Below are 16,655 nucleotides of genomic sequence, written 5' to 3' on the forward strand. Positions count from 1 at the left end.
TATATAAAAGAATGGCCATGCTTGTCATCTTCAAATGTTTTGGAACGCCACGCTTTTTGTAATGTATGCACGTGTGACTTTTCGATTGCGCATGGTGGAAGGGATGACTGAGGACGGCATATTGAATCAAAGAAACATGCAGAACATTTTAAAGCCGTGACGAGCAATAAATCTATATCGTCGTTTTTCGCTACATCTGAAGAAACGAAAGTAACAAACCCAGAGTTATTGTTTACAAGTTTTTTGGTAGAACACAATTTACCAATAGCAGTAGCCGATCATTCGGATAATTTGTATAGAGCTATGTTTCCGGACTCAAAAATTGCACAGAAATACAGCTGTGCGAGAGCAAAAACATCTGCTTTAGTGGAGTATATGGCTGGTGAAACTAAATTGAAACTGTTGAATCTTTAGTAAGTGGACCATTTGCTTTAGCTACAGATGGGAGTACTGATTGTAATGCAGTGAAGATTTATCAATTAGTTGTTTCACAACTAGAAATGTTACACTTCAAAAATGAATTAAAGAACAGTTATCAAAAGTTGTGTGAAAAAAATGTTTGAGCACTCGCCACTGAAATACCCCATTACATAAAACAAAACACAGACTGCATGTCATTGAACGAGATGCTATAATGTAAAGTGACATATTTAAAATGTATTTGTTATTTAACGAACTTCCGTATGTATATAATGAAGAAAATACAGCAGGGTACTAAAATATGAGTAATCTCTTTCTATAATATATTTTTTCATCAAAAGTATGTTTTTTTTTTTTGTAATTGTAAATATCAGGGAAATTTTGAATTTTTAATCAGGGAAATCAGGGAAAAATCAGGGAATATTTTTGGTGACTGCGAGTGGCCACCATGATAAACTATGAGCCACACTGTATCTCACACAAAAAATTGATAATTTCATCTTTTTGTCACTTATGAGCATTACTTTGCTGTGTCTGTAAATTTTAACACAATACTTCCCTTGCATCGGTTGTTCTGTTAAAATAGCTATTTACTAAGTGTAATGGATGTAAAATGTTGCGCAAGTGTCTGTAATTATCATCACGTGTGACTTTTTACACCATATTATACTTAGTAACTATCAGTTGAAAATATTTGTGACAAAACAAAAAATGCAACAGCGGTATCATTTTAAATCAACAGAAGTAGCCCTAAATTAATAGTAATGAACAGAAAATTAAAAAAAATAATCAAGGTGTGTTAGACTGAGCCTTAACATATGAAACAGTGCTTCTTTGATGGTATATGACACATGGATGCTTAGCTATCTAAGTCAATGAAGATTCCTTGGAAATCAAGAACTATAAAAACAAAATAACATAAAAATCGAGAAAATTAGGGGCTTATCTCACATATCATGTGATTAATTTCGGCGTATTATCAAGTTTTCTCAATAATATAGACGTTTTAAAAATATTTTAGCACTAACTAGAATCAATTAATTTTTACATTAATGTGGTTTGGTGTTATTTAGTTTCAGTTCAGACACATAAAAGCCAAGGTTAGATAACAAAGTTGTGCTAGCATTCTTGCTACTAAGGTACTCAGAGTTTTTACATATTGGTTTTGATGGCAAATATACAAAAAATTTTGAAAGAAAGCTTCTATTATGAGTTAGGCAACATTTTATTTCAAAAGCTTTTTTTTTAGAAGTGTTTTGTGGATTTTTGCTTTAAGAAATGCGACTTTATTTAAGAGGAATAGAAAGGTACTTGACAGACGACTGACAGTAATAAGACATTTAATGAGTGGTTTCAGAGTTTTCGAAAAGTACCACAATGAAATACATATGCATGTAAAAACATAACGTATGCCTAAATAACTATGAACATATCTCAAATTTGGATGACTTATCTTAAGGGAAATGCATGATATTAACTTCAGCTGACTAGCCTAGATCCTAAATGCTTTTAAAATGTCTCCACTGAATTATGCTATAGGCCTAGATGATATAGGTATATAGGTATTTAAATATGTAAAACTACAGTAAGAGTTAAATTAAAATTAACTTTCAGGTCCATTTAAAATAAGTCAGGAGTTTGGTGCTGACTTGAAAGTGATGAAATCCAAAATACAGTACCACAGAATTGAAGAAATATATCGGAGTCAAATGGCATTGTCATTGGTGTTTCTGTATTTGAGAACTTAACGTGTTCTAGCACAACCTTAGCATTTGCAGCCTGGGAAATACTGAATCTGAAAATTTATATTTGGAGGGACTGTAAAAAAGATGTATACATCTCATTTTCTTTGTCTGTTTGGAGATAAGTTCAATTTTTTATTTCATTAATTTACCACAAGACAGTAAGTTCTTTTGAGATTTGTAAGCAAAAATTAAAAAAAAAACTTACATATGGATACATTTACATTCCTTTGAATTGTTTTGCATTATTAGTCCTAATTTTATTTGAGGTTTCTTTATTTATAGCAATAATTTACTCTCAACAACATTCTCATAAAGGAAGTGACTACTGAACATTGCACTAAAAATATAGCATGGGCCATTAAAACAAATCACATAAAATTTTACAAAACTTTTCTTTTACATGAATAGTGAATTGCATCGATCGCACAGTACGTTCCGCAGAAGCCCAAGGGCACGGCAGAGTTGACACGTGAGCACACTCATTGTCTAGTGTGCGCAGAGCGAACAAGTGTTCCCAGGCTGCGTCTCTAGTGTTAGGCACAGCAACACATCTCCGTGAAGCAAACTGCACCCCGTGCAACTACCTATGTGAGTCACATCATCAGAACCACAAGTTAACATATTAAAATAAAACAGGAAACACAGTGCAGAGGTGTTTGGAATGTAATCAATGTATTTGTTAAATTTAGTTTCCAAATGGATAAACTTTCTTATTTAATTTATCTTTTAAAATGTTTCCTTCCATTAATTGTATCTACAGTGAGAAAATTCATGTATAAGAGTTATTGTTATCTGATAGCATAAAAGGTTGCATCAAAGATAAGTCCACATCCCAAGGAAATATTGACTGCTTCATTCAATGTAAAAAATATGTAGTGTTCAAGTTTTCAGTGATATAGTCGGTGGTGGAGTTTACTCCATAGAGACAAATATGAGGTGCTTCGAAAGCCTACAAGTACAATTTGTACAAAAACCAATCACAGTACATTCTCAAAAGAATAAAGTAAACAAAAAACATAGTACAGTACATCTACATTCAAAATAAACAAACAATTAAGCTACCAATAAAATGCAGTACAAAAATTGGGATTAGCTCAACTCACAAATGATGCTGAGAAAGTATCTAAGTTTTTGTACCTTCTGGGCGAAACCCAGCCAGCCAAACTTGCTTATAGGGAAATGTCTACCAAAAAGTCGTAGTAGACTAGCTGTTGTGGCCACCCCGCTCACACTCTCACGTGGTGCACGCGTGGTCTTGGGACTCAGTCTCTGCCGTCACACGGCATTCCCTCTCCCCCTGCTGGCCCTTAGGGCCTGAGATTCTAGGGCACTTGGCCCAGGACCCGCTAACCCCACCGGAGACCAGCCCCCCTTGCAGCAGCTTGAACGCACGCGAGGGGACGATGTCGTACTCATAGACCGGGTCCCCGCCATAGTAAGAGGCTGCGTTCGCCCAGCTGTCATAGTAATCACAGTAGTCATTGTAGTTCGCTCCGTACGCAGCGGCATTGGCCTGGCTGATCTCCGTGGGATGACGCACCGGGGAGCAGTCCTCCGAGGTGACGGAACTGCCCGTGTCGTAAGGGTCCATATCCTCCTGCAGGACTCTGAGCGCTGCTGCGTGGAGCTTCGCGAACGGTAGCTTCTTGAGTCGTTTGCCCTTCTTGCGCTGGAGTAGGCTGTGGACTAGCTCTTTCACCAGCCGATCAGTTATGGTCGGGGAGGCCGGTGATGTCACTCCCGACGAGGATGACAGGCTGTCCGGGTCGCTGAGGTTCTGCAGGGGCAGGCTCAGTTGTTCCCTCCGCCCCGGCTTGTCCCTTGCACCTCCATCCTCCTCTTCTTCGTCGTCGCTCTTCTCGCACTCGTCCTGCAGGAGCTTGAACAACCGGGAGTGCGTAGACGCCCGCTGGTAGCGGGTCAGCTTGGAGGCGTCGTCAGGTTCCGTATCTGCGTCGGAGATCTGACGACTCATGTCTGATGTGACGCCCGAGTCATCCTCTTCGCTTTCCTCACCCGTGGCTTTGATCTCCGTGCCCTCCCCGGTGCACATGTCATAGATTTTCTGAACAAAAATCTCTGTGGCATCTGCAGGTTGCATCTCGCTCTCTTTCTGCATGGCCTGCTCGTTACCCACGAAGCTGCGTGTGCTGGAACTGCTCGAACTCTCGTCTTCGCTCTCTTCCTCTTCTTCCTCCTCACTGCTGCTGCTGCCACTGCCACTACTGTCTTCGTCATTTTCTGCCCGCACGTCAGGAGAAGAGACGGTGCTTGCATCACCCTTAGCCTCGCCCTCAGTTCCCGACACTAATTTGACCGTCTGCACGCTTGTTGCGCTGCTGGAATCATCCTCTCCGTGACTGATGGGAGAGTCACTTCCCTCCGTCTTGACTTTATCATCCTCCTCCAAGATGGTGTTAGTGGGCGTGTCTGTATTACGGGTAGATGCGTCACTATTACTAACAGGTGTATCTCTATTGCTCGTGGGTGTGCCTCTGCTACTGGTGGGGGTGGCCCGGTTGTTTGCCTGGACGCAAACGGGGGATGCCGATGATCGGCTGCGTCTACGCAACTGTAAAGACAAGCAGACAGAAACGTCTGAGTCGGACTCTGCTGTCTCGTAGCAGTCCATGTCGCTAGCGCTGATGTCATGTGCTGCGTGGAAGGAGTCATCACTGGGTGGTTCTGCATTTTTAGTCTCAGCTTCCGGGTTGTTCACTTTACTATCCGAGTTGTTCCTTGATGGGAATGCAATAGTGACTGAAACATCCTGCTGATTCTTGGGCTGACCCTCAACTTCACCAGGGAGGGCCTTGAGGTTTGATTCCTCGTGCTCAGCGTGCTTTACCTGGCTATCTCCAACTATGACAGTTGTTACCTCTTCATTATTTTCTGAACGACTAAATTTAAGCTTCAGCGGCAGACGAACGGTAACAGTAGAAGAAGGAGCATCTGTAACATCTGCATCAATGTCACTCTCATCAAGAGTGGCTGTCGAGCTATCTTCGTCATGCTTAGTGCAGGCATCACTAAACTCGCTCTCTTCAAATATCACACTCAGTTGGTGTGGCAACTGCTCTTCACATATATTTTGTACTTCTTCAAAGTTCTCTTCATCTTCTTCTTCATCTTCTTCTTCTGTATCCTCTTCACGCTCAGTTTCCTCATCATTTGCATCAGAACTGGGGGAAAGTACATCTGACCCAGATTTGTAAATGGAGATATCAGAAACAGAGCGAATGGCTTTCAGACGCCTGTCACTGTTACTTTCTTCAACTTCAGTGTCCGATCCACTCGTCTCTTCCTCCTCTTTTTTCTCCGGAGTAGGCGTTTCATCCATATTTTGTCTGGCTACCATTACTTCATTTGGAATCGAAGGCGTCACAACAATGCTAGGCGTAGCAGCCGACCTGTCTGCCATTGCAGCATTCCTTGCAAAGTTTGCTCCATAGTAAGCCATCTCGTCTGTGGATGAGTAACCCGAGTACTCGTCCGAGTCACTACTACCGTTGGGGCGGTGTTTCCGCCTCGCGGGAGGGACAAAGTGGTGCGGGGAGTACACGGGGGGGTAGCGCATGGGAGGGTAACCGTAAGCTGCATTCATCTCTGCCATGTATGCGCACATGGCAGAGTAGGAGTATGGATCCCAGTACGGAGGCGGAGGTTGGCCCTCCATGTCGGGGGGAGGGTAGTAGCCCCACCAGCCCTCTTGGGGACCCCAGTATGGGGGAGGGGGATATTGGGAAGGGTACTGTCCCCAAGACTGAGACCCAGCCTCGTCGTAGTCCACGTGAGAGTTAGGGGCAGCGTCGCTCGCTACAACAGATCAACACGCCCACAATGTACTTGCTGTTCAACATTGCTCAAAGAAAGGAAGCATAGTGCTGTATCATATGATACATAAAAAAAAAAAAACTTTGTTTAGAAAAAAATATTGTACGTAGTTCTAACCTTTCAAGAGAAGACCAAAAATCACAAATATCTAATCATACCACCCCTCCCCCCTCCCCCTTAACTATGTTCAATGTGATATTTGCGCTTATTGTTCAAAACTAGCTCAAAAAAATTACATTAAATCATCTATGTTTTTTCTAACATATTCTGATGATTAATAACTAATAACTGATTACAGTTAAAAAGTTCAAAAACTTTATAAAATAAATTTATTTTAATGTTTAGCACAGTCATGTTCAGTACCACCATCACAAACACATAGTGTGCTATTAAAAACTTGAAACATACAAAAAAAAATATATATAATTGACACGCACCAAAAATTTATATGATAGGTGTAATAATTGAGTCAGTTAACTAGAGAAATAGAAACTTGGCCGTAGGTACAGTGAATGGTATTTGATCAGGCACGTTCAGGACTACAGACATGCCTAATTATTGAATGTCAATAAAGTTTTAATGGAAATACCAAAGAAAACTCAATATACAGTACAATGGTGTTTCAAAAAATTTTTAATACGCTGTACTATAGAAAGACAGAAATACAGATGACTGATACTTTTTTAAAAAGTCTCCGATACCACATTGCATAAACGATTCAGACATCTTCTTCAAAATATCATTACGGAAATCCTTTGAATGGTGAAATGTGAAATGTAACTAGTTAAAAAAACAGGAAACACAGTACTCAAATAAAAAGAAAAGAAGACGGTAACAATAAACTTGGAGCACACTCTAAACATTGGCACCGCAGTAATGCAACCTGGTGGTAAAACCAGCTGAACGCAAGAAGCTTGATTGATGTCGGATTATTGAACGTGTCGAACCACTGGATGCCGGATTAAACACCTTTCACTATTACAAGTGGAACTGTAAAAATTTATACGATACCTACAACTATTCAAAAATACTCTTTTTTTAAAATCGTATTGTCATCGATACATTGTAAACAGGAGAAATATGGATATTGAAAAGATAATGGAGCTTACTGCAGGCAAGAGAAATTAGCTAGTGTATGGTGATTCGAGAGAGGAAATAATGAAAGTTAAATGAACAATCGGTAAATTTGTACAATCCTTTAGATACTCAAGACTTATATTCGTTGGTTTATTATTCTCATGTGAAGTGATTGTTTCTCTTGACTTGGCTACTCATGACTCGTTCTGTTTACTACTGGTTTATTTTTTATTCAGACTCTTCCGAAATGACACAAAATATGGGGTCCAATTGCGAAGGCACCAGTTTTTTTTAATTTTTTTTTTATTAACTGTTTCATTCTGCAGAAACTTGATTTCAGATATAAGTGCAACAAACATGCATGGAAAGTTTTATTGTTAGAAAACAATACCAAAACGCGTAAAAACCAGAATTTCGCCATATCCAATTATTATTTAACCCAGGCAAATTCTTGAGGTAGTGAGCATCTAGGACAGCAAAAATGAATGCACTTATTTTATTATTGCTGGCATACATTCTGTGATGATTCATTGCAAGTCAGATGTTTATTGTTGAGTAAGACTAGTTTTCAAAAGCTTTTGTGGTTACTTGCAATCACATTTGTTTCTCTCTTTCAGTCATTTTTGTTGGTCTACTGTGGTTTGATTAAATGGCACCTCTTTGCATACACAAAACTTGTGCTGTTCCAGAAGAACGTTGCTCATTATGACCAGCCTGCTACTTGGGTTAGTTTTGTATGGCTGAGAACCACATTGACCAAACGTTTAGTCTATCCAGGTGTTTCCTAATATCCCACAACTATTTTCTTTGGATTGTAACGGTTGCATTGTATATTTAAGGAGCAAGTGTAAAAGATGCACTCAATCACAGACAAGTACCCTAATTATACAGTACAGCTGCGGATCCAAAACAAAGAAAAACCCCTTAACAAAAATGTCCTAAATTTTTAACTTGGCCGTGTTTGTCATGTCATGCACCTTGTCAGATTCTTGTAGTTTATAATTCTGGATTGTAATGTGAACTACTGCCATACAAACAGTTTTCTGTGCTGTTTTAAACTTTCGTTCAGATAAAGGTCGACCAGAAGTTATCTTCATATGGAGATATTGCCAATCTCAATGTGCAGTTAGCCAAGAATAATCTTTAGACCCCACTTGTAACAATGCAGGTTAGCATTCTGTCTCATCTGTTTTAACTCTGTACATAAGAGGGACTAAGAGTTTGTTGTCAGTGCCTACTTGGATACAATAACAAAATCTTAACTCATGGAACTTTAATTAGGTACTCAACAATATCTTTTGCAGACATTTATTCATTTTTTTCTGTTAACTTCCTAGAGGTAAACACCATATGTTTTTAATTTATTGGGAAGGGGGCATTGAAGCTTTAAACTTGTTGCTCGGATGATGAGTATTCCTTAATTTGTCGTGGTAGATTCTGCAGCAGGAAATACGTGCTACCTCTGAAAACTCAAGGGGAAACCAAATTTTCAGTCACTGAAGGCTTACAACAGGATGGGAACTCTAGAAACACTAAGCCAGCTGCAACTGAAGTGGTATGCTTGTGTTCATAACATCAACACATCAAAGAGTTATTTTTAAGGTGCATTTAGATAAGAGACCAAATAAATGACACGGAACTGCCAGCAGAGTTGTTCAAGATGTTGAGGACTGGGGTTATGCCAATAACACAGACCTAAATGTTTTGGAAACATACTGTCACTGTGATGATCATGTAAACTGAAAAAACTGGTGGCCAACAAGTCATCAAGATTATGTTGAAGTAACTTTCCCAGACATTAATATCTCATCTTTGAGTGAATAAGGGGCTTATAAATAGTATTTGGACTTCCATCTTGAAAGACAATTGAATTAAAAACTAAAAAAAAAAAATGAGCTTGTTTAAAGTCCCAACTTATATAATATATTTTTTGCTAATTACACTAATAATAACTTGCATCAAAAATTTTCTGCAAAAGTCAGAGAAGCAATATAAAAATGTAGCGTTTCTTGGAGAATAAAATGTTGTGCTAAGTGGAGAGTGGTGTACAAAACCACTGACACAGATTCTGGACACTTGTTGGTGTGAACAGGCAGACGGAACACGGGCGCGAGGCGTGCGGTGGTCGCCACTCACCAGGGTCATCCGGGGAGGCCGTCATGGCCTGCAGGATCCTGAAGGAGCGAGACGGGATGGCTCCCCCTGTGTACTTCCTGGGCTCCGTCACCTGCTGCTGCGACGGAGGCACATACGGCTGTGGCGCCTCCTCTGCACCTGCGGCGTTGTAGCTCAATCATTCATCCGCGCTATCACTTACATGAGTGGACTGATTTCAATATGTGCTCGATCCACTTAGCCAATGTAGCTCTGTTGGTAAAAAAATCTGTATCAGCGAAATAAAGCACCACAACCATCAAACTTGATATCGGCACACAGCAAGTAATTGGCAGAGGAGACCCACTTAACCATCTCAGAGTTGTTCTGGATTCAAATCCCAGGCAGATATGAACACTGAATACCAAGCAAGTGGCATACATCCCAAATGTTTTAGCATGCCCATAGGTAAGGACAAGATGAAATAACACAGAAAATCATGTCAATGCACCATATAGCACTAAAATGCAATCTAACAAACCACCTGGCACCAAAATAGGAGTTAAATCATGAAACTAAGCAGCATTTAACCACAATTTAATTCAAATCACAAAAAAAAAGCAATACTTTAAAGTTTGAAATTCAATAAATGTTGTGATTTCCATACAAAGTTTGTACCATATCAAAGTGCATAGATTAGAACATATAATTTTATTTGTTTGACTGTGCATTTATTATTGAATAACTTTTAAACTACAAATTCTTGCCAATTAATTTTTATTATTCTATATGTATATTTTGTAGACAAACTTATTAAAAATTATCATATTGTAAAACTTCTACATGTCAAGATTACACTATTTTGGTGGAACAAATACAATTGAAAAACTGAATACATAAATTTAAAACAATAACACCGAAATGTTCAGGTTTGAAAACAAAATTGGACTAAAAATAAAACCATAAAATTTTGTCTCTATCAATAGGTTTTCTGACATATCTCTGCTTTCTCCCATGCTGTTTCATTCTGTCTCTGCTCTGTCTTAAGGTGAAGCCACACAGACAGCTAGGCTATGTTCGCGATGTTCACTTTAATCTATGTTCGCTGCACCAGGTGGCCAGACAGATCTGTTCTAGTTCGCAATGTATTGGAGGGAAGCATGTATGGGATTTGAGTGACGAAACAACACTTCATAAAAAGTGAACGCAGAAGTAAATCCCAATTTCACGTGAAAACAGATGGTTTTATTATCTGCGCATGCATAAAGTCAGTGAAATTTAGAAAAGCAGCAGAGAACCAAGCACCCAGCGACGTCACCAGGATCACCAACATAGCAAACATAACGAACACAGCTTGGTGTGACCATTGACACCTGAGATGCAGCTGGCTATATTTTACTTGCGTAGTGAACATCGGAACATTGCTAACATAGGGCTCTGTGTGGCCGAAGCTTTAAGGTACATAATTTCTTGACTGTGGATGAAGGGCTCCTCCAAGCCACACAGGCCTTTCACTTAGGAAGGTAACAGTCCTGCTCTAAAAGTGAACTCTTCACACAATATTTATTTTACTTAGCAAATTCAGTGGGAACAGACACAGATAACCTTCCAAGATGTGTACTGGGTTATAGAAATAAAAATCGACTCTTTCTGTGCCTTTCCATGTCAATTTACCATTAACATCAACTGATGCAAACACAGCAATTTCAGTTATTGGTTTTATGTTTGGCCCCTTGGCAAAATACAGCAAAAAATCTTTAATCCAGCAGTCTATGGCTTGGCAGATATTGTAATCCGGCAGCAATCGAGCCATTCATATTGAAATAATATCTCTTTAACATTCTTATGTAACTATCTGTTAGGTACTTAAGATATTAAAAGAAGTTTCAATCAAGGACAACACATTTTAGTGACTTAAACAAAAATACAGTGAACATTTTTAATAACTTTCCAGACGTAGTAAACACTGAGCCTCAGCTTGTCCACAAAGCCCATGGAGACAGCTTTAAAAAAATGTGTCTTTAAAACAAAATAATTAAGTGGCTGCTATCTGGCAGCTCGACCCACCTGGCGAGAACTGGGATGACAAGGGTCGCGGCTGGTTGCCCTGGGTCCCGGCAGCACGCGGAACTGCAAATACAACAAGCGAGTGCTGTCAGTCACGTAGCACACTCCAAATGACGACACAGCTGCCTCACAGCTGTGCCACTGGTTGCTACACAATGTGCAGTTTGTGTGTTGATACTTACAAGTATCTACTCAAACAAAAGCTTTGGAACATGTTGTTCCTGGTAGGATGGAACTTCGGTAAAAGTAATCATTAAAGTCCTTTGATTTGAAATATCATTTCAACAAAATATTTTTTTATATATATAATGAAAAATAAATTATTATCTGTACATTAAAGTCTTGGTACAATTAATTAGAATCTGATAACAAGCACAGATAAAAAGAGGCATGCACAACTCCACACTGATATGACTGAAGAGCTGGATTACAGGGCTCTTTAAGAAATGTGTAATGTTGTGTGTGTGTGTACGTACATACATACATACACACACATATACAAACAAGACATATATGGCTAATATTAAATAAAACCCAATTGCTAACATGAAAAATAAAATATTGCAGTATTAAGTTATGTGAAATTACTATGTAGAATAATTTAAAAAATGAATGGGTTTAAGTAGTTTGGTTTTTAAATAAAAATCCAACAGAACTATGAACCAGTTTCCTATCACTTAATTAGTTTTGTAAACAATGTTAACACTGGTACTAAAAAAAAAAAAAAAAAAAAAACCTAGTTTTAAGAGAGCCTTATAAATATTTAATTTCTGGTGGACTTTTTTTGCACCTTATTTGAAATATACTAAATAATTTCTCTACAATGACACATCACTCAAAAAGAGAGAATGGTAAGTGGGTTCAGTTAATACAGTCTCTTTTGGAAAAGTGCTTGTTTTGAAAATAATGACATGGCATCACTGAACAAAATACACAGCACACACTCGACACAAGACAGGTGAAACTGGAAGCACTTTACATACAAAAAAAAAAAAAAACGCACACACAACATATTAGTGAATGCACAAACATGTTATAGAAGCAGGGTTAGTTCTTCACTCAGAGCTGCCAGTTACTGCCCACCCACATCCACTCCACAAATTTGTAACTGTTACTGGGAAAGCCAAAGTTGCTACATACTCAGTTATACACCCAAACAATTGGCATATGCAACTTCAGGAACTTACTCCTGGGGAGGATAAAAAATTATTTTACAGGAGAAATGTGGCTGACCGAACTCAACTTAACCTTAACTTTGGTTGTTATCACCCAGAACTGCAGTGGGGAGGAACACATTCTGATATGGCCACATTTGGGTGCTTCACTGATAATGTGTGCATCTTAGGTTACTCCTGTTATTTTCAGAACGCAAAACAAACCACGAGTAAACAAAAATAACTAAGCAGAAACAACAACCACGTGTGAAAAACCATTAAAAAAAAAAGGAACATCCATGCCCAAATTCACCTAAAATAACAACATTTTGTATCTAATGAGTTAAGTGTGGTTGAAATATTTTTCCTTGTTTTTATTTTTAAAATCAAGCAAGCTTTTTATGTATGGATTGATCACTTCTACTGATTTAACTAAATAACTATATGAAATGAGTAGCTAAGATTTTCAGTTTCTGTTTGAAACCACAAAAAATCTGAATCAAATTGATTTATGGAGCTCAAAAAATTTTAGCAGGCAATTTATTTTTGAGGTGGGGGGGGGGGGGGGGGGAGGAAGAATTTTTTTTTATAGCATTTACAATAGCACTTGTTTCTTCTTTATTCTAAAGCAGAGAATAGAAATGTGCAAAATCCCATTCCAAAAAATATATAGGTATTTTAGAGTCTAAAGATACCTGCTCAAAATAAAGTTATGCCACATTCCTAAAATGAGATTATGATAAAAAAAATTTATGGTTATATTCTATGAGTTTAATTCTTGAAAAATGAAAATACTGAAACTTAAATTGCAGGCGCACACACTCGAGTTAATAAAATTGTTAAGTTTTTAATTAGTGTCGCATCACACAAAATAATAATTAATGGACTCCACCAGGTGTGAATTTTTCTGGTTATGACTTAGTAGAGCTACATGCTTCAATGAGCACCAAACAATTTTTTTTTTAAAAATCAGTGTTTTCCAACCTTTTACTCCTATTGACCCTGTTAAAATTCTGTATTAAAAAAATTGTTCACGGCTAAACCACTTGTATTAAAAGCATTTCTCATTTTCCAAAGCAAACGTTTCCGTACATTCGTGGGATGCATCAGGGGCTGAGAACCAGGTTGAAAATCACCAACTCACAGAGTGTTCACGTTCGTTAGTGTTTCGTTCCTGTCGCGGACCTCAGTCTCGCTGGCCACTAGCAGGCACGCACACACACAGACAGAACAAACTGCAAGTCCCGGCGAGACAACACGCGGCAGCCACGACGCCCAAGTGCTAGAGTACCATGGTCGTCGGCGGTGTCTGTCATGGTCTGCAGCATGCGAAAAGCCCGCGACGGGATGGAGGCCCCGCGGTAGCGAGGGTCACTCTCGTTGTGCAGGTAATGCTCGTCGTCCACTGTTGCAAGCGGACAGAGACCACATTTATTTTTCTCTTAGGTCCACACGTAGACGCTCCTGACAGTCGTCAAGGTTCAGAGAGGAATGTGTGAAACGGGTCAAACCTGTCAAACTCATTCATTGAAACTGAACAAATATAGAGAACTGCTATAAAGGGACAATGATGTCAACTAAAAATGCTCACCAAAATGCATATACGTATGTAGTTACGTTAAATGCACATGAATTGCCCCTAAATGTTGCAATAAGAAAATCTTGTAAATGAAACACACATACATCATTAATCTATAAAATAATATGTAACAAAATTTTTTCTCAATTTTTTTTGCTACATCCAGTTTGTTATTTCAAATATTTCTGTAATTCTTGGTTGTCCAGAAGGTATTTTAATAAAGCCTAATTTATTTCATTCTTAGATAGTTGAACTAAATATATGAATGTACCTACATTTCAATATGAGAATCTATACGTGTCTTCTGTCTTGATTGCTTCTGCCTACTCCAAACTACTCTTTTCCCAGCTCCTCAGTTGTTGGGTGCGCTAATACACAATGCTCACATGGCAAGGAAGACGTATCAGTAACGATTCAAGCCGAAAATCTGTTTAGAATAGACTGCCAAGTTCAAACCTAAAACGTCCACTGCTCAATTCACTTAAACTTCAAATTCCTCTCTGCCTATCCTACCAATCTATCTCAATATTTCTCTCTCCATCACAATACCATGGTAATCCTTGTTTCCCTGTAGTGGTTGGAGCCATTAGGTGACGCAGAATAAATAACTCCACCAGCGACACGCGGAAAGGCCTTAGAAAGACAGGTGGATATGTCAACCCATCTTGCTGCAACTGATACCGAGCTCGCAAGCTATCATGATTTATAACAAGCAAGCTGCATGAATAAGGATTCCTGGTGACTGGTCAGGACAAAACCAAGAGACGTGCAATGGAAAATACAGATACAAGCCTGCCCCTATCTTCATTCCTTTATTTAGTTTTCCAGAACATAACTTTCCAGTTTAGATACATTTTTTGGAAATTATGTGGTAGAAAACCTTGTGAATTTTTACAGTTCCCATTGACAGTGGTTATTACAGTGTAGCCACATTTCTATAATAAACATAGGCACTCATAATTAAATCTATGTTATTCATGAACATCCATAGCTTGAGAAAATACTACAGTTGTTGACAAAAATGGATTTCAAGTACCAAAACTGTTTTCATGCAGTTTCTTGTTCCATTTCATTTACATCTATCACAAAGCCACAATTTACGCTGCAAAAAATATGTCACTAAATCAATTTTTCACCCACTGGACTTTAAGATGTTTTGAAATTTTGGACATACAGGTTTTCACTTTGTTATTAGAATTTTTTACTGGTTCTCATCAGTCATTACATTCCCATATTGAATCAACCATGGCAGAAGGAGTAATACAATATTATTTAAAGGGGATGAAAATGTAACACAATATAAAAACATCTCACCGGTTCTGTGTGCTATAATCTGCCACAACCAGTTCAGGCACCTTTAAATCTGTGACTGCTGATTGCAGGGTATAATTTGCAAAAGAAAGTAAGCCCAATCAATGCTTATTGTCAGCTTGTAAACCGTCTAGGTACTTCAAGTCCGTCTGCACCCCAAAGATGCACCATGTTAAAGAAAAGAAGCAGTAATGAAGACTGGATTAGTAGTAGCACCAGATGATCACCTTTCCACCACCTTGAGAAAAAAAAATAAAGAGAGCAATGTCGAACAACCGAAGAACCAATAAGATGTGTTGCTACGAGAGCTACCACCACGCAAGAAGCTGAAAATTTTGGCTACTGCATCATAATTGCATGAAATTCTTATTTTAAATTTTTTTTAGTGGAAATAAAAATAATATATTTCACAAAATTTTATTTTGGCATGAATGCTTGCAGCTTTGCAGATAAACCACAACCTGTATTTTATGACGGGCTAGAACTGAACAAATTAGTGTATCATACTTAATTTTTATGTATTTTGCAGTCAATTTTACAATAATTTAGGTGATATGAAATGTTATTCAAAATATTTTTCACTCACATTTATTTGAATTAAATTTCAAGGATAACAGTAAAATAATTTGGATCTAGCCCCACGAATGATATTAATACATGATCATTATTTCAGTAATACTATCTAATTTTCAAAATAATTTTGCAGAAAGTTAAATAATTATAAAGAACCTTTTGCATTCTGTTAAAACTTTTCTGGGAATATACTAGAAAAAAGAGTACGCACCTGCATGAGTTTTGGTTTTGAGTTAAATTTGTTTAGTTGTACATTTTACTATCATAATTTATTTAGATATCAGGGCTGTGCTATTTTCAGTTTTTAGGAAACAACGGCAGATAAAGGCGACAGAGGGCTGAGACACTCTGCGAGGGGCTTCGTGCGTGGGTGGCAGCCCCCGGTCGCGGGGCCCGACAGAGGGCCAACTGACCGCTCTCGTCCAGCATGCGGAACACCCTGGAGGGGATGTGGCCGCCCCGGTAGCGCGGGTTCTCCTCCTCGCTGCCTGGAACCTCCGCTGAAACTGAGCGGTCACAGTCGTCACTGCCCCCGCCACGACCAGCTGCGACGTGCGGCTTCCGAGGTGCCTTTCCCCTCCCCCTCCCTCTCGCATGGCGAGCACCGGCAATTCTCCAGTCATTTACAAACCTTCTTTCACCCACCACGGACCGAATGCTATCCAACTCCTGTGTTAAAAAGATCCCCAGTGTATTTAAAAATTTAAACTTTACATATCGACCAAGGGAAACTTCTTAAATTGTTAAATAGCAAAATTACATGAACTCACTAAGCAGGAAAACTTCTAAAAAGGGATGTAC

General features: G+C 38.7%; 1 protein-coding gene across 8 annotated transcripts in view; it reads right to left on the reverse strand.

Annotated features, from left to right (window-relative positions):
• The window catches only part of LOC134533107 (trithorax group protein osa-like), a 132,651-nt gene that overhangs the window by 5,173 nt on the left and 110,823 nt on the right, over positions 1 to 16,655 (reverse strand). For 6 of the 8 annotated variants that reach the window (XM_063370358.1, XM_063370362.1, XM_063370361.1 and 3 more), the window contains exons 12-14: positions 13,683 to 13,796; positions 11,238 to 11,300; positions 9,213 to 9,350 (exon numbers count right to left, since the gene is read on the reverse strand). In XM_063370358.1, coding sequence (XP_063226428.1) covers positions 9,213 to 9,350; positions 11,238 to 11,300; positions 13,683 to 13,796 — 315 coding nt within the window. Of the gene's footprint in view, positions 1 to 9,212; positions 9,351 to 11,237; positions 11,301 to 13,682; positions 13,797 to 16,267; positions 16,361 to 16,655 lie in introns of all 8 variants that reach the window. The other 2 variants (XM_063370365.1, XM_063370366.1) reach the window with 2 other exon arrangements.

The sequence above is a fragment of the Bacillus rossius genome, chromosome 6, assembly GCF_032445375.1.
Source record: "Bacillus rossius redtenbacheri isolate Brsri chromosome 6, Brsri_v3, whole genome shotgun sequence".
Taxonomy (NCBI): Eukaryota; Metazoa; Arthropoda; class Insecta; order Phasmatodea; family Bacillidae; genus Bacillus; species Bacillus rossius.